Consider the following 24,956-nt stretch of genomic DNA (forward strand, 5'->3'; position numbering starts at 1 on the left):
CATATTTCACATATACATTATAAATATTCTTTTTTTTTCTTCCAGGGTTATCACTGGGACTTTGTGCCTGCACTACTAATCCTCTGCTTCTGGCAGCCATCTTTTTTCCATTGTTGTTGTTGCTGGATAGGACAGAGAGAAACTGAGAGGGGAGGGGAAGACAGAGAGAGGGAGAGAAAAATAGACACCCGCAGACTGCTTCACCACTTGTGAAGCAAACCCCCTGCAAGTGGGACGCTGGGGGCTCAAACCGGGATCCTTATGCCAGTTGTTGTTCTTCGTACTTTGTTTGCTTAACCTGGTGCACTACTGCCCAGTCCCCCATTACAAATATTTTTATACCCACTTTTTTCATAGAGCAGAATGTGCTTTCTTTTCTGTCTTTTACTCAAAGACATTTACTGAGAAAGTACCAGTTAAACTTACTGTGCTCAAATAAATAGGTGAGTTTTCATCTCTACCATAAAATCTTCAAACACAAAATACGATGCGCTGGAAATATTGCCTATTATATACATTCATAGTGTCAGTATCTATTTATACATCTATTAGCCATACTGCAGGATTAAGGGACATTGAGTTAGAGGTTCAGAATCAGGAAAGGTGTCCTCAAGAGAGGAGATTTAAGTTTAAACTTAAGAATAGATTATTGCTAAAAGAAGGGTATCAAACTCAGTAGGAGCTGCAAGTACAAATGTAAAAGATTTAAATATTGTCTGAAAGACATTTAGTGTGACTAGGTACTGTCTACTAAACTTTTGTTATGTATTGGGCACTGTGGTAGAAGTTGGGAATATAACACTGAGCTTCATGACTAAGTGATTTTGATATGCATTGCATTCTCTTTTATCTAGACTAAAAATTTTATGGGCAAATGAGAAAGAAGAAGTAATAATAAGGGGATAGGTGGTGGCACACCTGGTGAGTGTACATGTTACAATGTGCAAGGACCCAGATTCGAGCCTCCTGGTCCCCAACTGCAGGGGGGAAGTGGTGAAGCAGTGTTGCAGGTGTCTCTCTGCCTTTCTTCCTTATATAATCCCTTTCTATCTCAATTTCTGGATGTCTCTGTCCAATAGATACATAAAGATAATAAAAAAGTTTTAAAAAGAAATGTTTAAAAAAGAAATAATAAGGAGTCGGGCATTAGTGCAGCAGGTTAAGTGCAGGTGGCACAAAGCGCAAGGACCAGCATAAGGATCCTGATTCGAGCTTCGGTTCCCCATGTGCAGGGGTGTCACTTAACAGGTGTTGAAGCAAGTCTGCAGGTGTCTATCTTTCTCTCCCCCTCTCTGTCTTCCCCTCCTCTCTCCTTTTCTCTCTATCCTATCCAACAACGACGACAACAATAATAATTACAACAATAAAACAACAAGGGCAACAAAATGAATAAATATTAAAAAATAAAATAAAATAAATATATATTTAAAATAAATAATAATAAATGTAATATATATCATAGTTATTGTACATCAATTTGATTGCTAAAAGTCTCACCTAATTTTTTCACACCACTTCCTGGACCTCAAATACTATATGATTCTACATTGATGGGGTAAATTGAAGCTGGAATCTTTGGTACTTCAGGCATAAAGGTCCTTGTGTAACCATTATGCTATCACTCAAGGTTCTGGCACACAACTCTTAAAGGTCATGTATAACCTGCTGCTAAAGCAATAGCTATCCAACAAAAATCTTTGGATTCCCAGAAGAGTGTTTGTTGTTTGTTTGTTTTCGTTTGTATATATCTTTAAATTTTTTTTCTAATTAATAAAATAGAGATATTGACAAGACTATAGGAGAAGAGGGATATAATTCCAAATAATTCCCACCACCAGAACTCCCTATCCTATCTGCACCCCCTTGAAAGATTTCCTATTCTTTATCCCTCTGGGAGTATGGACCCAGGGTCATTATGGGGTGTAGAAGGTTGAAGGTCTGGTTTCTGTAACTGCTTCCCCGCTGAACATGGGTGTTAGCAGGTCGATCTATACTCCCAGCATGTCTCTTTCTTTCCCTAGTGTGGTGGGGCTCTGGGGAGGCAGGATTCCAGGGCACACTGGTGGGGTCGTATGCCCAGGGAAGTCCAGCTGGCATCATGGTAGCATCTGGAACTTGGTGGCAGAGTGATGAAACTGGAAGGTTGACATTCCACTCCTAATGTCTCTGAATACAATCCAAAGTGAAAAATGTTGAGGTGGTACTGGTTGCATCAAATGGTGAAATGTTGGAGAAATGAACCAGGACAAGAGTCCAGCTAAAAGCCCCCCAAGGGTTGAGGCACAGAATAGTGAGGTCAACATCCAAAAGCTAGTTAAGGAAATAGTCTCAGGAGTGAGTAAAGAATTTGAAATAATTGTCATCAGAAATGCAGAAACAACAAATGAGACTTTGGAAGAAAACACTGATTATCTCAAGGTTATTAGAGAGCTGAAAGCTGAAAGACACAACTAGCTGAACAAGCTAAAACAGTAACAGAACAGGGTAACAAAATACATGAACTCCAGAAAACAGTAGAGGGGAGAGAGAATAGAATAAGTGAGGCTGAAGACAGAATTAGCAAAATCAAGCACAAATTAGAGACAACTAAAAAGAAGCAAGAGATCTCAAAAAGAGATTAAAAGATTCTGAAAACAACAGAGATATATGGGATGATTTCAAAAGAAATAATATACACATTATTGACTTACCAGAGGAAGAAAGAGAGGAAGGGGAGAAATCATTCCTCAGTACATAATAGCTGAGAACTTCTCCAGTATAGACAACATAAAAGATAAAGGTTCAAGAATCCCAGAGGGTCCCAGATAGAATTAACCTAGACTTAAAGACATGAAGACACATCCTATTTAAAATGAAAAGGAATAAAAATAAAGAATAAAGGATCCTGAGGGCCACAAGAGAAAAACAAAGAGTCACCTACAGAGAAAAACCCATAAGATTAGCAGCAAACTTCTCCACACAAACACTACAGGCCAGAAGAGAATGGCAAGATATCTATCAAGTGCTCAATGAGAAAGTCTTTCAACCAAGACTACTGTATCCTGCTAGACTGCCATTCAGACTAGATGGAGGCATAAAAACCTTCTCAGACAAGCAACAGTTGAATCAACTATCACCAAGCCTGCCCTGAAAGAAGTTCTGAAAGATCTCCTATAAACAATCAGACCACCATAAATATGCCACATATCAAAACACTTAAAAAAATCTATAATAATGGTGTTAAAATTCCTTTAATCTATGATAGCGACATCAATAAATGTCAATGGCCTGAATTCACTTACTAAAAGACACAGAGTAGGAAGATGGATCAGAAAACACAACCCAACAATATGCTCTCTACAGGAAACCCACCTAACTCAACAAGACAAACACAGACTCAAAGTGAAAGGATGGAAAACTATCATACAGGCCAATGGCCCAAAAAAAGGGCAGGAATAGCTATTCTCATATCTGACATGATAGACTTTAAAATAGATAAGATTAAAAAAGATAGGAATGGACACTACTTAATGCTCAGAGGATCCGTCAATCAAGAGGACAACAATTATTAACATCTATGCACCCAAGAAAAGCCATCTAAATACATCAAATGTCTACTGAAAGAGCTACAACAATATATTAACAGCAACACAGTCATAGCAGGGGACTTCAACACCCCACTCTCTCAACTTGACAGATCATCCAGGCAGAAAACCAATAAAGAAATGAGGGGGATTTGGTAGGACAGAGAGAAATTGAGAGGGGAGGAGATCGCTTTCTCTCCTCTCCTCTCCTCTCCTCTCCTCTCCTCTCCTCTCCTCTCCTCTCCTCTCCTCTCCCGGATCAACTAGGAATACCAAAGGAGACCACCCGAACCGAAACAAGACAGGACTAGAATGACCACAGGAACCCAGTAAATCACCCGTGAGTACAAACACGCGTGGCTGGTGACAGAGAGGAGAGAGGGGCCTAAGGAGAGATTAAGTGACTGCTAACAGTTCAACAGTTTATCAGTGGAGACACCACCTCCAGTCTGCTCCACAACAAGGGGACAGCTGAAGGGAGGAAAGGACTCCCCAGAGACTCACCAAGTGCAACTCTGAGTCTCCATTGCTACTACCCTCAGAATCTGGAGCAGCAACAGGTAGGGACACCAGGGGACAGAGATCTAACCGGGAAACTCAGGAGAAGACCTATACCTCGGTGGCATAGCTGAGGGGCTGTGAAAGTCTCTTTGCATAACCACTGGATTATCTCTGCCACACCCTGCTTTATCTCTTGGTCAGGAGTCAGTGATCAAGCGAAGAAGCCTATTGATAGTTTAAAAGCCCTCAGGCACCCATAGCCTAGAGGGAAGAAAAAAAAGAGGCTTTTACACCACTGAGCTCCAACTCAGGGATTGAAAAAACTGTTAACTTCCACCACAGTAAACCCTTTAATTAAATTACTTAGACACAAGTCAATCCAGGCAACAGTGATCAATAATTTGAAAAGTACTGATAAAGGGAACTCATAACATAATATATAAAATGGTTAAAACAACAAGAAAAAATATTGGAGACTGAAACCAGGACAAGAGTCCAGCTAAAAGTCCTCCAGAGGGTGAAGCACAAAACAACGAGTTCAACATCCAAACATTAGCTAAGGAAATAATAACAGGAGTGAGTAAAGAATTTGAAAAAATTGTAATCAGAAATGCAGGAACAACAAATGAGAATATGGAAGAAAATTCTAATTATCTCATGGTTATTAGAGAGCTGAAAGCTGAAATCGCTGAGCTAAGAAGGCAACTAGCTGAACAAGCTAAAACAGTATCAGAGCAGGGCAACAAAATAGATGAACTCCAGAAAGCAGTAGAGGGCAGAGAGAATAGAATCTATGAGGCTGAAGACAGAATTAGCAAGATTGAGGATGAATTAGAGGCAACTAAAAAAGAAGTAAGAGATCTCAAAAAGAGATTAAGAGATGCTGTAAACAACAACAGAGTCCTATGGGATGACTTCAAAAGAAACAATATACGCATTATTGGCTTACCAGAGGAAGAAAGAGAAGGAGAGGAAGAAAGCATTCTCCAGGCCATAATAGCTGAAAATTTCTCTAGTCTAGACAACACCAAAGACATAAAGATTCAAGAAGCCCAGAGGGTCCCAAACAGAATTAACCCAGACCTAAAGACACCAAGACATGTCATACTTAGAATGGAAAGGAATAAGGATAAAGAAAGGATCCTCAAGGCTGCAAGAGAAAAACAAAGAGTCACCTACAAAGGAAAACCCGTAAGATTAGCAGCAGACTTCTCCATACAAACACTACAGGCCAGAAGAGAATGGCAAGATATCTATCGAGTGCTCAATGAGAAAGGCTTTCAGCCAAGAATACTATATCCTGCTAGATTGTCATTCAGACTAGATGGAAGCATCAAAACCTTCTCAGACAAGCAACAGTTGAAGGAAGCAACCATCACCAAGCCTGCCCTGAAAGAAGTTCTGAAAGGTCTCCTATAAACAACCAGACCACCACAAATAGGACATATATCAAAACACTCTAAAACTCTACAAGAATGGCATTAAAATATCTTCAATCTTTGATATCAATAAATGTCAATGGCCTGAATTCACCTATTAAAAGACACAGAGTAGGAAGATGGATCAGAAAACACAACCCAACAATATGTTGTCTACAGGAAACTCACCTAACGCAACAAGACAAACACAGACTTAAAGTGAAAGGATGGAAAACTATCATTCAAGCCAATGGCCCACAAAAAAAGGCAGGAACAGCTATTCTCATATCTGACATGATAGACTTTAAAATAGATAAGATTAAAAAAGATAGGAATGGACACTACTTAATGCTCAGAGGATCAGTCAATCAAGAGGACTTAACAATTATTAATATCTATGCACCTAATGAGAAGCCATCTAAATACATCAAACTTCTACTGAAAGAGCTACAGCAATATATTAACAGTAACACAATCATAGTAGGGGACTTCAACACCCCACTATCTCAACTTGACAGATCATCCAGGAAGAAAATCAGTAAAGACATAAGGGAGCTAAATGAAGAGATAGATAAACTAGAACTATTGGACATTTTCAGAGTCATTCATCCCAAGAAACTGGAATACACATTTTACTCAAATCCACATGGATCATTCTCAAGGATAGACCATATGTTAGGCCACAAAGACAGCATCAGCCTATTCAAGAGCACTGAAATCATCCCAAGCATCCCAAGACCACAGTGGAATTAAACTAACACTTAACAATCAACAAAAGATTAGTAACAGTGCCAAAATGTGGAAGCTCAACAGTACACTTCTTAACAACTTCTGGGTCAAAGAGGAAATCAAGGAAGAAATCAAAATGTTTTGAGAGTTCAATGAAAATGAAGACACAAGCTATCAAAATATTTGGGACACAGCTAAAGCAGTCCTAAGAGGGAAGTTCATAGCTATACAAGCACACATTAGGAAACAAGAAAAGGCACAAATAAACAGCCTGATTGCACATTTTAAAGACCTAGAAGAAGAACAACAAAGGAATCCTAAAGCAACCAGAAGGACAGAAATTACTAAAGTTAGGGCAGAAATAAATAACATTGAGAATAGGAAAACCATACAAAAGATCAATGAAAGTAAATGTTGGTTCTTCGAAAGAGTAAACAAAATCGACAAACCTTTAGCCAGACTCACAAAACAAAAAAGGGAGAAGACCCAAATAAATCGGATAGTAAATGAAAGAGGAGATATCACAACAGACACTGCAGAAATTCAACATATCATGCGAGGCTTCTATGAACAACTATATGCCACCAAGCTAGAGAACCTGGAAGAAATGAATGATTTCCTAGATACCTACCAACTTCCAAAACTAAGTCAAGAGGAAGTGGATAACATGAACAGGCCCATCACAGCTAATGAAATTGAAACAGTTATCAAAAATCTTCCCAAGAATAAAAGTCCAGGACCAGATGGTTTTACAAATGAATTCTACAAAACTTTCAAAGAAGAACTAATACCTCTACTTTAAAAAGTCTTCCAGAAGATTGAAGACACTGGAATACTCCCTGCCAGCTTCTATGAAGCCAACATCACCCTGATACCAAAAGCAGACAGGGACACAACCAAAAAAGAAAACTACAGACCAATATCTCTGATGAACATAGATGCGAAAATATTGAACAAAATTCTAGCCAACCGGATAAAGCAGTATATCAAAAAGATTGTTCATCATGACCAAGTGGGGTTTATCCCAGGCATGCAAGGTTGGTTTAATATATGTAAATCAATCAATGTGATCCACCACATCAACAAAAGCAAGACCAAAAACCACATGGTCATATCAATAGATGCAGAGAAAGCCTTTGACAAAATACAACATCCCTTTATGATCAAAACACTACAAAAAATGGGAATAGATGGAAAATTACTGAAGATAGTGGAGTCTATATATAGCAAACCTACAGCCAACATCATACTCAATGGTGAAAAACTGGAAGCATTTCCCCTCAGATCAGGTACTAGACAGGGCTGCCCACTATCACCATTACTATTCAACATAGTTTTGGAAGTTCTTGCCATAGCAATCAGGCAGGAGCAAGGAATTAAAGGCATACAGATTGGAAGAGAAGTCAAACTCTCCCTATTTGTAGATGACATGATAGTATACACAGAAAAACCTAAGGAATCCAGCAAGAAGCTTTTGGAAATCATCAGGCAATACAGTAATGTGTCAGGCTATAAAATTAACATTCAAAAGTCAGTGGCATTCCTCTATGTAAGAAATGAGGGAATTAATAAGGCGATAGATAAACTAGAATTATTGGACATTTTTAAAATCATTCACCCCAAGAAACCAGAATACAAAATCTACTCAAGTCCACATATGTCATTCTCAAGGATAGACCATATGTTGGCCACAAAGACAACATCAGCAAATTCAAGAGCATTGAAATCATCCCAAGCATCTTCTCAGACCACAGTGGAATTGAACTAGCACTTCACAATCAACAAAAGATTAGTAATAGTCCCAAAATGTGGAAGCTCAACAGTACACTCCTTAACAACTACTGGGTCAAAGAAGAAATAAAGGAAGAAATCAAAATGTTTTGAGAGTTCAATGAAAATGAAGACACAAGCTATCAAAATATTTGGGACACAGCTAAGGCAGTAGTGAGAGGGAAGTTCATAACCATACAAGCACACATTATGAAACAAGCACAAATAAACAACCTGATGGCACACCTAAAAGACCTAGAAGAAGAAAAACAAAGGAACCCTAAAGCAACCAGAAGGACAGAAATCACTAAAGTTAGGGCAGAAATAAATAACATTGAAAATAAGAAAACCATACAAAAGGTCAACAAAAGTAATTGTTGGCTCTTTGAAAGAGTGAACAAAATTGACAAACCTTTAGCCAGACTCACAAAATATAAAAGGGAGAAGACCCAAGTAAATCGGATAGTAAATGAAAGAGGAGATATCACAACAGACACTGCAGAAATTCAACATATCATGTGAGGGTTCTATGAACAACTATATGCCACCAAGCTAGAGAACCTGGAAGAAATAGATGATTTTCTAGATACCTAAGAATTTAAAGAGGAACTAGATAATATGAACAGGTTCATCACAGTCAACGAAATTGAAACAGTTATCACAAAACCTTCCCAAGAATAAAAGTCCTGGACCAGATGATTTTACAAATGAATTCTACAAAACCTTCAAAGAGGAACTAATACCTCTACTTTATAAAAAAATTCTTTATTGGGGAATTAATGTTTTACATTCTATGATAAATACAATAGTTTGTACATGCATAACAGATCTCAGTTTTCTGTATGGACCCAGGGTCATTATGAGGTGCAGAAGGTGGAAGGTCTGGCTTCTGTAATTGCTCCCCATTGAACATGGGTGTTGACAGGTCGATCCATACTTCCAGCCTGTCTCTGTCTTTCCCTAGTGGGGCTGGGCTCTGGGGAAGTGGAGCTCCAGAACACATTGTGGGATTGTCTGCCCAGGGAAGTCTGGTTGGCATCATGGTAGCATCTGGAACCTGGTGCTTGAAAATGAGTTAACATATAAAGCCATATAAGCTGTTGAGTAATCATGAACCTAAAGTTTGGAATACTGCAGATGAATATTTGGGGTCTCCGTTTTGGAAATAGCTAGTAGGTCTATTTTAGGGATATTCCAAAGAGCCCATGACTTTATTAGTTTTTGCCTGAGCCTGACATCTGATATGCAGGTGGACCCAAGTTATTATCTGGCTGAAAAAGGGCTGTAAAGCTGGGTCAGGGAAAAGGGTAGCTCCCAAATATGGGAAAGATGCATAAATATTTTTTACTGTAAACCTCATCAATCTGATATGGGGCCCATATTCAGCATAGGAGACTATGTAACCTCTACATCCCTGTAGGTCTAAACTCACATTCTGTAGTAATGAGTAGGAACATTCTCAGTTGCACCAATTTCAGGACCCATCTTCTTCAGGTGGTAGGTAGAGTATGTTACCCAACCCCCCTTCAGAGGATGGAACATTCTCTACCAATTTTTGATCCACATTGAGGGCAAGGTCCTATGGGGGCCCCCAAAGGGGTCCATTATTTTGTTCCTGATAGAGATGACCAATAACAATGGAGAGAGGAATCTATTCAACGTCTAGGCTCATCATGTCTGTATGGGAATCCCAGGACTCCCCGACTAATACCCCAGCCGATGGGGTGACCTGATAGTGACTAAAGAGTCATCAGTATAGTATGCCAGTCTCTTGCTCTTATTCAGCTTTAGTAGTTCTTACTTTGATAAGGCTAGCTTTGGAGTGACTGAGGGAAGTGTAATAGAAAGTAGGTTAGGAAGCTATCTAGGTCTAAGTAGAAACTATTTCATTAGGTACTTTACAATATCTCTTTAGGTCTTTCTACTTGCTTGCTTCATTTATTGACTTACTGCAAACTATTCTGCACTCTTGCTTCAAGGTATATATTTTTTTCTTTTTTCTTTTTATTTATTTTTTTATTTAAGAAAGGATTAATTAACAAAACCATAGGGTAAGAGGGGTACAATTCCACACAATTCCCACCACCCAATCTCCATATCCCACCCCCTCCCCAGTAGCTTTCCTATTCTCTATCCCTCTGGGAGCATGGACCCAGGGTCATTGAGGGTTGCAGAAGGTAGAAGGTCTGGCTCCTGTAATTGCTTTCTCGCTGAACATGGGCATTGACTGGTCGGTCCATACTCCCAGTCTGCCTCTCTCTTTCCCTAGTAGGGTGGGTCTCTGGGGAAGCTGAGCTCCAGGACACATTGGTGGGGTCTTCAATCCAGGGAAGCCTGGCCGGCATCCTGATGACATCTGGAACCTGGTGGCTGAAAAGAGAGTTAACATACAAAGCCAAACAAATTGTTGAGCAATCATGGACCCAAAGCTTGGAATAGTGGAGAGGAAGTGTTAGGGAGGGTACTAACTGCAAACTCTAGTATACTTCTGCTTTCTTACTTTGGTGCCATACTCCAAACTCAGTCAATTTCTGCTTTGCGTTTCGACCTCTTTTTTTTTTTTTTTTTTTACATGCATAACATTCCCCAGATTCCCATTTAACAATACAACCCCCACTATTTCATTCATCATTTTTCATGGACCTGTATTCTCCCCACCCACCTACCCACCCCAGAGTCTTTTACTTTGGTGTAATACTACAATTCCATTTCAGGTTCGACTTGTGTTTTCTTTTCTAATCTTGTTTTTCAACTTCGGCCTTTTCTTAATTTATGGATACATGTGTACCTCTGCCCTGTCTCATGGGACCTGGTCTATATCTAGCTTTTGAGACTTTGTTAGGAAGTGAATCACTTGTAATGGAATTAAGGAGTCCTGTGAGTAAGGAAAGGTCTCATCTGAGTAGCGATGCTGAAGGGTTGACATGCCACACCTGAAATCTCTGGACACAGTCCAAAGTGAAGCATGCTGAGGTGGTACTCATTGCATTGAATAGGTTGGGATCAGCAGATGCATTATCAGTTGTTATGAATTGAGAGAAGCATGCAGGATAGTGAGCCCCACCCTAGAGGTTCCAGGACTGGAGAAAATTTGGGCTTTATAGAGGATGTGGGAGGTTTCTGCTGTCTTAGGGTTTAAGAAGGCAATAGATAGTTATTGCTATAATCAAATTATTTGGCAATGGGGTTGATTATGAAAGTCCCATTGTTAGTATTTGATGTATCATGCATGAACTCACTGTAGTTTGTCCTTTGATGTTATTTGTATGTATCTGTATCTTATAAAGTAACGCCATTGGTTGCTTCTGTTATCTTGGTCTAAGCTTTTGGGAGAGTGAACATTTCAAAGACTCAGCCTATGGTCTATGCATTAAAAGTTTGAGATGTTCAATCAATTTTCCCCCTTCATATTAATTAAAGAGTGATTTATATGACTACAAGTTAATAGGAGTGTGGATAAACACCATTCCCACCACCAAAAGACTGTTTATTTGTAGGTATCTCTCTTTCTCTCCCTATCTCCTTGCCCACCCCCCTTCTCAACTTCTTTCTGTCCTATCAAAACAAAAAAAGGAAAATAATAAAATTTTCACTATTAGAATTGGATTATGCACCTCCTCATGTCTATAAAATAAAATAGGAAATCTTTTCAACCATAGAGAGCTGTTAAGGTTTGAGTACAAACATTACAAGTAGAATCTGGGAGGATGTTTTCTATAAATTGTTGAAGATAAATGGGAGAGTAGTTGACTAATTTGATACATTAAATAAGGGAGAGGATGAGAGTAATTTTGAGTTTGGAAAATTGGATAACTTGCTGTCTGATGACATTAACATTAAGGAGTACAGGGAGAGAAATGGGCTTGAGTCAGATGCTTTAAGTAGGGATATGAAGTCCTGTTAGTGCCACACTTTTTCCATCCTGACGTATTTTAAGAGTTATTTGTGTACACATCTGTACATTTATAAACAAGGGAAACATGAAATGTACTTATAAATGAAAAAGCTTATATTGTAGAATTATTGCCAAGCAGGCACCAGAGAAAATTATGGCTTCTCTTCATATTTCTCCCTTAGTTTCCTCTACACCCACCTTCACTCCTTTTTCCTCATTTAAAATTTGGTCATTCTTACTTACTTATTGTATTTTATAAATAGGACACAGAAAAATTAAGAGGGGAGGAGGTGAGAGGGGGGGCAGAGAGAGGGAATTAAAGACTTTTGCAGCACCGCTTCATAATTTTAAAGCTTCACCCATGCAGGTGGGGATCAGGGGTTGGAAGCTGGGTCCTTGCACATGGTAACATGTGCACTTAGCTGGGTGCACTACTGCATAGCCCCAAATCTTGGTTGTTCTTGATAAGAAGCCAAAGTTCTTCTTCCAAATCATTAACTGAGATGAATTTAAAGTGATACACTTACCAAGAATATTTCTAAATTATTTAACAGCATATGACTGTTTAATAAGTTTCATTTACTGAGTTAAATGATGAAGAAAATATTTGTTGTGGCCATTTTCTTTGGAAAATCTACATTGTGGTTACAAAAATGGCTCATACACCAAAACATATACACAGAGTTTATTATATAAAAATCTACAGGTTTATAATGTTGGTGTTAACTTGGCTTTAGATATATTGCTTAGATTCATCCTTTAATTTCATCAAATTAACCAGACACGTTTTTCATCTCATCTCATGAAAATAAAAATTATCCAGAACAAGCCAATGAAATAACTTGCTTGGATAGTGTGGTGCTTTGTCATGTACTTAACCCATTTTTTAATGTTTATTTATTTATTTATTCCCTTTTGCTGCCCTTGTTGTTTTATTGTTGTAGTTATTATTGTTGTTGTTATTGTTGTCATCATTGTTGGATAGGACAGAGAGAAATGGAGAGAAGAGGGGAAGACAGAGAAGGGGAGAGAAGGACAGACACCTGCAGACCTGCTTTACCACTTGTGAAGCAACCCCCCTGCAGGTGGGGAGCCGGGGGCTCCAACCGGGATTCTCCGCCAGTCCTTGTGCTTTGCGCCACCTGTGCTTAACCTGCTGTGCTACCGCCTGACTCCCTTGACCTAGGTTTAAGCCTAGTTTCCACTGCACTGAAGGAAGTTGGTTTGCTTATTTATTTATTTGTTTGTTTGTTTGTTTTCCCTTTTGTTGCCGTTGTTTTTTGTTGTTGTAGTTATTATTGATGTTGTCGTTGTTAGATAGGACAGAGAGAAATGGAGAGAGGAGGGGAAGACGGTGAGGGGGAGAGAAAGATAGACACCTGCAGACTTGTTTCACCGATTGTGAATCGACTCCCCTCCATGCGGGGAGCTGGGGCCTGGAACTAGGATCCTTATGCAGGTCCTTGTGCTTCGCACCACATGCACTTAACCGGCTGCGCTGCTGTTCAACTCGCCTGAAGGAAGTTTTGGCCTGTTTCCTCTTTCTCTGCCTCCAGATTGTCATATTAGTCCCTTGCAATTCTTAGTCTAACTGTCTAGCTAAGATGAAGCTAAAGTTAAAAGAAAAATATCCCACTTTTGGAATGAATATTTTCCTGACAACCTTTGCTAACAGTGGCCTCCATTTCATGCCTAAACTAGCAACATTGACTGAGTATCTTTTTTCACCCTATGCTGTTAAATTTTTCATTAATCAAATGTGTCTTTGGGCTATCATTTATCTGCAATGGCCATTATGACAAAAGTGTGTAAAAAACTGACAGAATCTAGGGTTGCTAAGTATGTTTCAATAGTCTGTGTCCAGTTATCTATAAAATGGGAGCTGCATGAATCCTACTGAATTTCCTTTGAGAAGACAAAATAGTAACAGAATAATGTCCTACTATTGTCAGTGAGATGATCTGTACTGCAGACCTATAGACTCTTAGCAGACAGCGAGCAGACTACTGAGGAGTTCACAGCAACCACAGAGATTTTTTTGGAGCAGCCAGGTTGTATTTTGTACCAAGCAAAGCTGAAAATTAACTTAGAGTTGAGTTACTTCCTCATCTGAAGAACCAGAAAGGCAGTATTTGTAGTTGAAAATGGAGATAAGTATTGTGGTCAAGCTTGTAATAGGCCCAGTACATGAATCATATCTCTGGGTAAATGAGTTCTGGTTCCTCAGGAGGGTTGGTTAGACTAGAAAGAATTCACTGCATGAATTCTTCTTACTTGGTAGCTTTGAGAAAAAATTTCCATTTTCTTCCAAGGACAAAAGTTACTTTGATCCATGCATAACAGTCTAGGTAAATGTGTGTGTGTGTGTGTGTGTGTGTGTGTGTGTGTGTGTGTGTGTGTGTGTGACCTTGTTTTTTCAAAGCTTCTTAACATATTGTGATGGTTACTTTTTTCAGAGTTAACACTGGGCTCTTTCTTCTTCTTCTCCTCCTCCTCCTGTTCTTCCTCTTCTCCTCCCCTCCTTCTCTCCTCCTCCTCCCCTTCTTCTCCTCTCCTCCTCCTCCCCTTCTTCCTCCTCCACCTCCTCCTCCTTCTTTTTTTACTAGACCATTAAGTAATCTTGAAATAATTGGGCACACTCACTGGTCCTGGTGAAAAGATTTCAGAATTTATAGAGACTGATGTGTTCTTAACAGTTGCTTGAGTGGGGAAATAGCAAAATGATTGTGCAAAAGGAATTTCACTCTTGAGGCATCAAAAGTCCAAAATTCAATTCTCAGAACCACTGTAAGTCAGAGTTTAGAAGTGTTCATGCTGAATAAAGATGCCAAATTAGAAAAAAAAAAAGTTTCTTGTCTGAGTTTGTGAAGAAGTTCTATGATCTGTCCAACCTTTTTTCCTTCTTGAACTTTTGAACAATGTATATTAGAGCAAAAATATTTATTTTCCAGTTCATCTTTTTTTTAAGCTTCAATGTCTTCTTTTGAAGAAATGATATCTTTAGTTATTGTGTATTGCCTGTGTTCATTAACGTTCATTCTAGTTTCTAGTTCTTCCAACTGCTCATAGAAATCAGTCTTTTCCTGAATTTTTGTTACTGTGCTGACAGTGTCAGGCACTTGACTGTGAAGTTTAATTTGAGAAGTTTTATTATATTGGAGCATGACTTTAAAATTAATTTCTTCATCAGTACTAATATCACACTGGTTACAAGCAAAAGAAGTCATAGTTGGCTACCTAGTTGAATCTGGGTGCTGTTTCCTCCTTTTCTGGTGATCACATTTAAGAGATTGTCCTATCTTAGAAAGACTTGAACTCTACATCTGTCTAACAGTAGCTTTTACCCATTTTATATGAAGTATATATATTTTTTCATAATGAAGCAGGAGGGAACATGTTGGGAAACCTGACCAAAATCAAAGGAATAATCAATGTCAAAATGAAATGATCATTCTCTTACTATTTTGTTGTTGTTTGTTGGGAAACTTCAAAGGCATTTAGGAGACAAGTGGTTTCTCATAAGAAGTTCCAGATGGAGAGGTCTATTAAATAATGGTCCACTGAATGCATCGTATGGGAACCACTGACCTGATGAAGAGCTGGAAATTCACTTATTTTGGAGACCCCTTGATTTCATGATGTCTGTTACTTGTGCCTGCACTACGAGTCCTCTGCTCCTGGAAGCTTTTTTCCACTGTTCTTATTGCTGCTGTGGTTGGATAGGACAGAGAGAAATTGAAAGAGGAGGAGGAGACAGAGATGGAGAGAGAAAGATAGATACCTTCAGACCTGCTTCAACATTTGTGAAGCAAGTGACTACCACTCCCTGCAGGTGAGGAGCCGGTGAGGAGCCGTGGCCCCAAACCACAGTACTTGCACCAATCCCTGTGCTTCGCGCTATGTGTGCATAGCCCAGTGCACTACCACTCATGGTTTTCTTATTTCCAATCCTGTTCTCTGATGAAAGTGTGTCTGGTGAAGGTTAGGAGTTAATGAGTTATTGGGTCAACAGACTCTACAGAATTACAAGTCTAAAAACTCACATACTGTGATGGAAACCCATACCCCTCACAGAGTATGGAATGCACAAGGTGGATCTGAGGTTAGACACAATGTTTTATATGGCTCCAGAGGGTCTTCATGATAAGAACAATACCCATCTGGTAGAGCATGTACTGCACTGATGTATGTACCCTTGGAAAAAATACTTTCATATACTTTGATGTTCTTCACTCTGCTTTGATGTAATCCATGCTTTGGTCAATAAAACTATGAGGTAGATCTGTTTGGAGTCACACTCAGTGAAGTCCCATCACATGGCTTATAATTGGTGTGGCCTCTTCCAGACTCCTCTTTCACTCTCTGATGGTGTCTGAAGTAATCTTTCTCAATCTAAGGCTTACATCATAACCCAGATCCACTTAGTTCGTTGGTTGTTTTCCATGAAGTGACAAGATCTGTGCATTTTCTTTGTACAGAAGTATTTACCAAGTATTCAAATATAAATATCATAGTTTGTTGCCAGTTTTTCATTTAAGTAGAAAGTTTTTCATTCATAGCTTTTTTAAGTGATAATACTGAAAATTCAAACTACCAGACATACTAAATTTATTTATTCTCCTGTTTGTTGCCCTTTTTTGTTGTTGTAGTAGTTATTGTTGTTGTTATTATTGATGTCGTTGTTGTTGGATAGGACAGAGAGAAATGGAGAGAGGAGGGGAAGACAGAGAGGAGGAGAGAAAGATAGACACCTGCAGACCTGCTTCACCACCTGTGAAGTGACTCCCCTACAGGTGGGGAGCCGGGGGCTCGAACTGGGATGTTATGCCATCCTTGCACTTCGTGCCACGTGCATTTAACCATTTAACCCACTGCGCTACCACCGCCCTACTCCCCTAAATATATTTTTAAATATACTAGGACATGCACCACAAAAAAGTGGTAAGTTGAGTTTATAACTAATAAATACTCTTTCTGGAAATAACTGATATATTTTGGTATACTGCAGAAGTGTTTTTTCCCTTCCATCAGTATACATATTAAAAAGATATACTGGGGCAAGGTAGTGGTGTACCTGGAGGATCAGACCTGTTGCTATGTGCAAGGGCCCAGGTTCAAGTGTCCAGTCCCTACCTACATGGGAAGAGGAGCTTCATGCACAGTGTGGCAATGCTCTAAGTGTTTCTTTTTTTCCTTTCTATCTGCCCTTTCAAATTCTGTCTTATTAGAAAGAAAGAAAAGGAAAGAAAGAAAAAGAAAGGAAGGAAGAAGAAAAAGACATACTAAAGGGTTAAGATTTAATAAAATTCAAAATGTTTGTTAGCTCATCAAAGACATTATAAGCTATCATGGCTTTTTCTTGTATTCTTTTTATGCTGACAGAATGGAAGTGAAAATGTAATCACTATGGTACAGTTTAGGGACATTGCACTAAATTTAATTTGTGCTCAGGTAACCAACACTTTTATCAGTTGTAACTTTTGCAATGCAATTTGCAAAATTCAAATGTCAACACAATAAAAAAGGCAAATAGTGCACCAATATTACTTTGTAATTTTTTGCCATCGTGGTCTAGTACAGATCCCATACTTAGAGAAACGCTGCTTTTAAATTTTAAAGTAATATACATCCCTGTGTTTCTTCTTATAGGTTTTTCTAAGTGATAATACTAAAAATTCAAACCACTTGACACACTAAACATTTTTTAAATGTACTGAGACAAAATTTTAATTTTATTCTTAGATCACATAAGGCCAAATATTTTTCAGTTATAGTGACAACATAACTATGTTTCTCAGGGTGCAGTTGTTTTCAATCAAAGAAAATATTCCTTCTTGGATCAGTGGCTGTTCTGATTCTCTACTGAATCATCCTTTCTCCAATACGAGTTGATGCCAGCTGCAGGACTCACTTTGCTCTAAGTTTAGATATAAACTCTCAAGTTTGGCAGAAGTAATTTAAGAATTTTGCCACTTGGGGATTTTGCTTTGCTTTTCTATCTTTGATTCCCTGTTTAGTAGCCTTCCCAGAACTTCTAGAAACCTTTCCAAACCCTTGCTGAGGAAAAATGTTCTCTAGTAAGCAGGTTATCACAGAAACAGTATTTGGAGCCAGAAAAGGTAGCATTCAAAGCTGTTCCATTTACCTTAGCCAAGGCCATTCTATCCATCAAACTCTATAGACACTGCTTGGAGCCTGTGGAGATTTCAAGGATCAGTAAAAAATATCTGAGACAGAAAAGAAAAAGAAATCGGTTCAAAATGCTGAAAGAAAGTTACAAGATTGAAACACTAAATGTTTAATTAAGTGTCTCTAAAATGTACTATTATATCATCTTCATTAATTGTTAACTTTATTATTAAAATTTCATTACATTTGGAGGCAATTTGTAGATTAAGTATTCTTGCTTGACAAGAATTCCCAATTAAATCAGAGGGATAGCTTTAGCAATTACTCCCTTTGGGTTAATAACAGTTAAGTCTTACTGGGTATATATTTATCATGCAATTTTATTTACATTTAGTTAAACCAGTTTAACAAGTTCAGAGAAGACAAATAATCTTCCTTTCTGTTCAGAAATGGGTAGAAATGGTAGGATCAATTTAAAAAAATTATTTATAAAATGGGAACACTGACAAAACCATAAGAGGGGTACAATTCCACACAATTCCCACCACCAGAACTCCATATCCCCTCCCCTCCCCTGGTAGATTTCCTATTCTTTATCCCTCTGGGAGTATGGACCCAGGGTCATTAAGGGGTGCAGAAAGGTGGAAGGTCTGGCTTCTGTAATTGCTTCCCTGCTGAACATGGGTGTTGGCAGGTTGACCCATACTTCCAGCCTGTCTCTTTCTCTTTCCCTAGCGGGGCAGAGCACTGGGGAAGTGGGGCTCCAGGACACATTGGTGGAGTAGTCTGCCCTGGGAAGTCCAGTTGGCATCATGTTAGCATCTGGAACCTGGTGGCTGAAAAAGAGTTAAGATATAAAGCAGAACTAATTGTTGACAGGGTCAGTTTTCAAACTCTTAAATTTTGGCTTCTGAGTGCTTATATCTTACTGGCAAACACATATATGAATATCTCCATTTCTTTCCAAAATATAAAGAGAGGACCATTCCATTTTTTAAAAAAAATTTTCACTAAATATTTATGAAATATTTGTTTTTACCATCTACGCTGGGGGTGTGTCATGTTTGTATGATTCTTTTGCTCCATGCAAACTATTTTCCTCTCCCTTTCCCCCCACCCCAGATAGAATGTGAAAGACAGGGAGAAGAAGGAGAGACATTACAGTAATGCCTCATCATTCATGAAGTTTCCACTGTTCAAGTGGAGCTGGGGTCTCAGGCCTAACTCCTTGCACGTCGTAAAGTGTGTTCTCTATGAGGTACAATATCACCCACTGCCTCAAGAAAACTTGTTCTGATTTAAACTATTTAGTAATGTGAAAAACTAATGGTTTAGTGCATTTCTTCATCAATGCTTCTCAAATATGATATTTATACAGACTTTAGACTTTGAACTATTTAATTCAAGTAGGTAAAAATTAACATGTAGTGGCCATACTTGCCTTGTTGTAACAGTAACATAGTAACTGCAATAAAATAATGTACTTTAAAGTTTTCGAGAAAGATGTGCACTAATTATTTTCATAAGACAGATTCATTTAGGTTTGATACAAACCTGTCTAGATTTGAATTACTCATTAATGCTGATTAAAGGAGTCTACATCTATTTTAGGCTTCTCTGGAAAATGGAAAGTCAAAGTGGGAGGATGCAATGCTATTGGTTTGGCTGAAGGTGTGTATGTATTCAAAAAGGAAAAAATAATGAGAAATGACTGACTTCCTCTTTTAAGGTTCCTGCCAGAGACATGGGGACTTAGCAAGACACTGTAATGGCGGACTCATCTAGTGCAGACAGTTACTATGTAAAAATATCCTACAGAGGGCAGACTTTTACAGGAATGATATTTGAAGCCAGAGGCTACAATTCATGGCAGTTTACTATGTATGTGTAGTCTGGAGGCTAAGCTCAACAAAATGGAGTAATAGCAGTGCTGGTTTCTAGAGTGACTCTGAGCATGGCAGTGCTCACTATCTATAATGAACCTCTGTGAATCGGCTTTATTATTTTTTTTCCATTCTTCTTTTGAACAAAAGGAGGAATTGCTCAAGAGTTTGAAGCATTTGCTTCACTCACACTCTGCATTCAATTCTCTCTTTCAATAAAGCGACCACTCCAAAGACTGGGGAGGTAGCATAAAGATCAAGAGAGGATAGAGGCTCAGATGTCATAGGTTCAGGCTTTAGCATCACTCACCTTAAACCAAAGTTGAGCACTGCTCTGGTTTAAAATAATAATAATAATAATTAGTAATAATAATAATAAAGATAATAAAGCCATGCCAACATCTATACAATCAAAGTATGTGCCACTCACTGTTCAATATACCATGCTGATAAAGCATTTGGATTGGAAAGTCGTTGGCATGCCACAAACAAGGCTAGCTAAGCCAGCATTGTGTTCGTGAGTGTAGTTAGCACTACTAGTACAGAAACCTGTCTCCAAAGAATGAGGTTGATTGTGATAGTCCTGGGGGAATAAGAGACTGGAGACTGATAAGTCAGTCAAAAAAGGTCAAACTTAACTATCAGTACTCTTGTCAGTTTGTATGCTGAAACTAGAATTGGAAAATAAAAGTACAGCCCAAGGGCTAAGGGGCTCCCTTGCCCTAAAATAATAAAGAATAGTTAAGATCAGTTAAAGTTTGAGTTAGGCTTTCGGTGGCATTGATAGTGGACCTGTGTTTAGAGACTTTATAAGCAGCTAAAGAGTCAGGCCGTCTGCAAGGAATAACCATTGGAAAGATGGCTCTAATAATCGCTAGTAGTATTAATATTTGAATGTGTATTTTTGAGCAAGTTAACTATAAATTAATTCTGGTGGTGTGGAAGTGACTAAGTAAAACTGCTTTAGTGTAGACCTACTGAAATATGCTTTGTTCAGTAGAAGACAGTGGGTTTGAGTTATGCTAATCCCTGCGGTCTGGGAGGTGGCACAGTGGATAAAACACTGGACTTTCAAGCATGAGATCCTGAGTTCAATCCCTGGAAGCACATGAACCAGAGTGCTGTCTGGTTCTTTCTCTCTCTCCTCCTAGATTTCTCATTAATTAATAAACAAAATCTTAAAAAAAGAATTATGCTAATCCCACTAGCAAGTGGGCTTTCTCTTTCTTTTTCTTCTTTTATTATGATAGAGACAGGGAGAAGAAAGAGAGAGAGAGAATCTATAGCATTGCGTCAGCATCCCCCCCAGATGTGGAAACTGGAGACTTGAACTCAGGTGCTCATGAAAGTTTATTTGTGGCCCTACTGCATACACTACTGCCAAGATCCTTGAGTATTATTTGAATCATTATGTAAGCCACACTTATAATTATCTACTTATGTGCCATTAGTAGATGAGTTGCCAAAAAATTGTTTATCTTTTATTTCTCCCTCCTGCCAACATAATCTGAGGGCCAGGTTCACCAAAACCTGGGTCCTCCTATCTGAATATCACCTGTCATATGGAGACTAAGAAGAAAGATTAAGGGAAGAGGAACCAAGAAGGCTTTACAGAGTTGATCAGGGAAGGCCAGGAGATGGCACAGAGGATGAAGCATTAGATTCTCAAGCAGGAGGTCCTGAGTTCAATTCCTTGTATCGTGTGTGCCCAAGTGATGCTCTGGTTCTCCCTCTCCCCCTACCCTCTCTCTTTTATTAACAAGTAAATAAAAAAATTAATTGATCTGGGTGGCAGGCACAGGTAAGTGGGTAGAAATATTTAATTAGAAAGTTCACATCCAATGTTAGTCACAGTATCTAAGTAGTTATGAAGTACTTCAAAGTGTATTCAGTTACTTTCCTTTCTTTGTAGCCATGAGGAATAGTGGAAAATGAGATTGACATCAGAGCTGCTGCACTAATCCAAGAGAGCATTGGAAAGGACAGCAAACGTATAACATTCTTAAGGCACGAGGAGTCTGAGCCAGTGATTCCATACTCTGCCTTATCCCATGTCATGTTTTTGTAAATTTGAATTTTGTCTCTCTCCCTCCTCTATATTTATATATATATTTATATTATTAGTGATTTAATAATGATCAACAGGATTGTGGAACAAGAGGAGTAGGACTCCATACAACTTCCACCACCAGAGTTCCAAACACCCTCTCCATTAGAAGATTCTCTATTTCGGGGGTCGGGCAGTAGTGCAGCAGGTTAAGCACACGTGGCACAAAGCACAAGGACTGGCATAAGGATCCCGGTTCGAGCCCCCAGCTCTCTACCTGCAGGGAGTTGCTTTACAGGCGGTGAAGCAGGTCTTCAGGTGTCTGTCTTTCCCCCTCTGTCTTCCCCTCCTCTCTGTCCTAACAACGACGACATCAATAATAACAATAACTGCAACAGCAATAAAAAAGGGCTACAAAAGGGAAAAAATAAATATTAAAAAAAAGAAGAAGAAGATTCCCTATTCTTTATCCCTCTGAGAGTATGGACCAAAGACTTTTATGGAGTACAGAAGGTGGGAGGTCTGGCTTCTGAAATTGCTTTCTAACCAGGCTGTATTATATGTCACTGGGCTTCATACAAGAAGCGAGAGAGGAGTATCTCTTCTGAAACCAGGTTGAGAGAGGACAGCCCTCCCTGAGACAACCCTGGGAGTGGATGGGGAGGGAGATGAGATGACTTGAGATTGAGAATTGAGAGAGGTTATCTTAACTTTTGTTTGTGTTTTAAATCTGAGTTTTGGAAACAAAAAGAGATAAATGTGGGTGATTCAAACCACCATTCATGCTCACTTTGTGACTTTAAAACAATGAAAAATAGTTAAGAATGATTACAGGCTTTATTCTTTTTTAAAAATTATTTATTCCTTTTTAAAAAATTTTAATATTTATTTATTTATTCCCTTTTGTTGCCCTTGTTTTTTTATTGTTGTATTTATTATCGATGTCGTCGTTGTTGGATAGAACAGAGAGAAATGGAGAGAGGAGGAGAAGACAGAGAGGGGAAGAGAAAGATAGACACCTGCAGACCTACTTCACCACTTGTGAAGCGACTTCCCTGCAGGTGTGGAGCCAGGGACTCGAACCGGGATCCTTATGCTGGTCCTTGCATTTTGCACCATGTGCACTTAATCCGCTTTGCTACTGCCTGGCTCCCTAGGGGCTTTATTCTATGCAGAAGTTTGATCCAAAAGTCTTAGAAAGCTCCCTTCTTGCCCCTAAGTCTAGTTCTGTTTTCCAGCCTTCTGATTCTTTTGTCTATGTAAATGCTGACTCTGGGTGGTTCACCCAGTTAAGTGAAAATAGTACAAAACACAAAGATCTGAGAAAAGATCCAGGTTTGAGCCTCGGGCTTCCCACCTGCAAGGGGGATGCTTCACAAGTAGTATAGCAGGTCTGCAGGTGTCTGTCTTTCTCCCTCTCTACCTCCCCCATCGCCTCTCAATTTCTCTCTGCTCTATCTAACAAAGTTGGGGGGAAATGACTGTCAGGAGCAGTGGATCCTTAGTCCCAGCACTGAGCTCCAGTGATAACTTTGGACGTAAATAATAATAGTAGCAATAATGCATATGCATGATTATGTTCAATTTTATCCCTTGAATCTGCTTTTTTCCTCTCTCTCTCTCTCTCTCTCTCTCTCTCTCATTCAGATATAGAGACAGAAAGAAAGTGGGAAAGCTGTTATAGTGTAAAAGTTTCCTTGACCTGCACCTTGAACACTTCAAGGTACATGCTCTATCCAACCGCAAGATTTTAAATATTTTAAAGGGAGAGACTTGTTTCCCAATTATATATCCCTAGTGTACAAAGACTAACCTATATAGATGGTGTTCAACACAGCTATATTCCGTAAGAGAGTAAAGGAAGGTAAGATCAAAGTATGAGATGTATACATTGGATCTCCACTGAGCCTATCTCTATGGGACCATAGGGAATACATTGCTTGCCTCATAAAAGGAATCTGCAATTTTTCTCAGTTCCTAAGGGATCATTTAGCAATTTTGGGATAGGGATTTAATAATTGCTTCCCCAGAGACTTGACGCAGTTAAGTGGCAAGAAAGGTAAATTAAGATCAGATAGAGAAGGAGGAGGTAATTATGAACCCGGAAATAGCCGTGGCAAAGATAAAAGAATCACAAGTAAATCATGGAAGCGGGACTAGTGGACTAGTGTTAATAGTGTTGATCCTAGAGGAAACTAAGATACACAGCCTAATTCCCACTATGCTACCTATCAAGTTTTTTCATCCTCTGGGGAACCACAGGTAATCAGTGTTTTCTCCAAGCCCTGAGGAGGACAGCTGCAAATGCATTTGTCATCAGCTTGGGTACTTGGGCACTTATCTCTTTATTCATGTCATCTTATTTTCTGAACTCCAAATTTACAATGAACTCTCTCTAGGTTATCTAGACATCCCTATCACCATTTAGTTCCAGAACCCTGGGGGCACATTAGTATTTTATGCAATCTCTTCTCCTTGTCATCTTTGTCCTCTTCCTCTGGCCATTTTTTTTTTCTTCTTCTTCTGCTATGCTTGGCTCTCTCTAGTAATATATTATATAAAATTGCTTGGTTTCTGTAATTCTGAACCTCACCTCTTCGTTTTTCTTCTTCAATATTATCTTTAAATCTCTGCACTTCTTAGTTTATGACTGACATATACTTTACAGCGCTTTACAAGACCTGATGAGCACAATTGATATAGCCATAAAAATAAATGACTGGAAAGGGGAGAAAAGGGAAAATAACTTCTCTTTCTTTTTTTTTCCCTTTGTTAACCATTCAGCTCCTTTCTCCAAGGGAAATGGTAAATAACTTTAGTGAGTTAATCTATTCCAATACTTCTGTTTCACTGATTTTAAATCCTTTAGCAAAACCTAATCTATAACTGATACTGACCAGGAATAATTTGCTATTTTATGCCTAGATTATACTGTACTTCATTTAGGGATTCACAAAACAGTAAAGGATATGGAGCACATAGCAATTCCTTAGAAAAATGGAAATTTCAAATTTGAACAAT

At 38.8% G+C, this 24,956-nt stretch overlaps 1 protein-coding gene across 1 annotated transcript in view; it reads right to left on the bottom strand.

Moving 5' to 3' along the window:
- Window positions 1-13,962: 13,962 nt before the first annotated feature.
- The window catches only part of CCDC54 (coiled-coil domain containing 54), a 51,052-nt gene continuing 40,058 nt past the window's right edge, over window positions 13,963-24,956 (bottom strand). Inside the window, 5 exon segments of the mRNA XM_007522175.1 lie at window positions 13,963-14,082; window positions 14,084-14,241; window positions 14,282-14,363; window positions 14,520-14,584; window positions 14,734-15,282. Of these exon segments, the coding sequence (XP_007522237.1) occupies window positions 13,963-14,082; window positions 14,084-14,241; window positions 14,282-14,363; window positions 14,520-14,584; window positions 14,734-15,282 (974 nt within the window).

Source organism: Erinaceus europaeus, chromosome 9, assembly GCF_950295315.1.
Source record: "Erinaceus europaeus chromosome 9, mEriEur2.1, whole genome shotgun sequence".
In the NCBI taxonomy this organism is placed as follows: Eukaryota; Metazoa; Chordata; class Mammalia; order Eulipotyphla; family Erinaceidae; genus Erinaceus; species Erinaceus europaeus.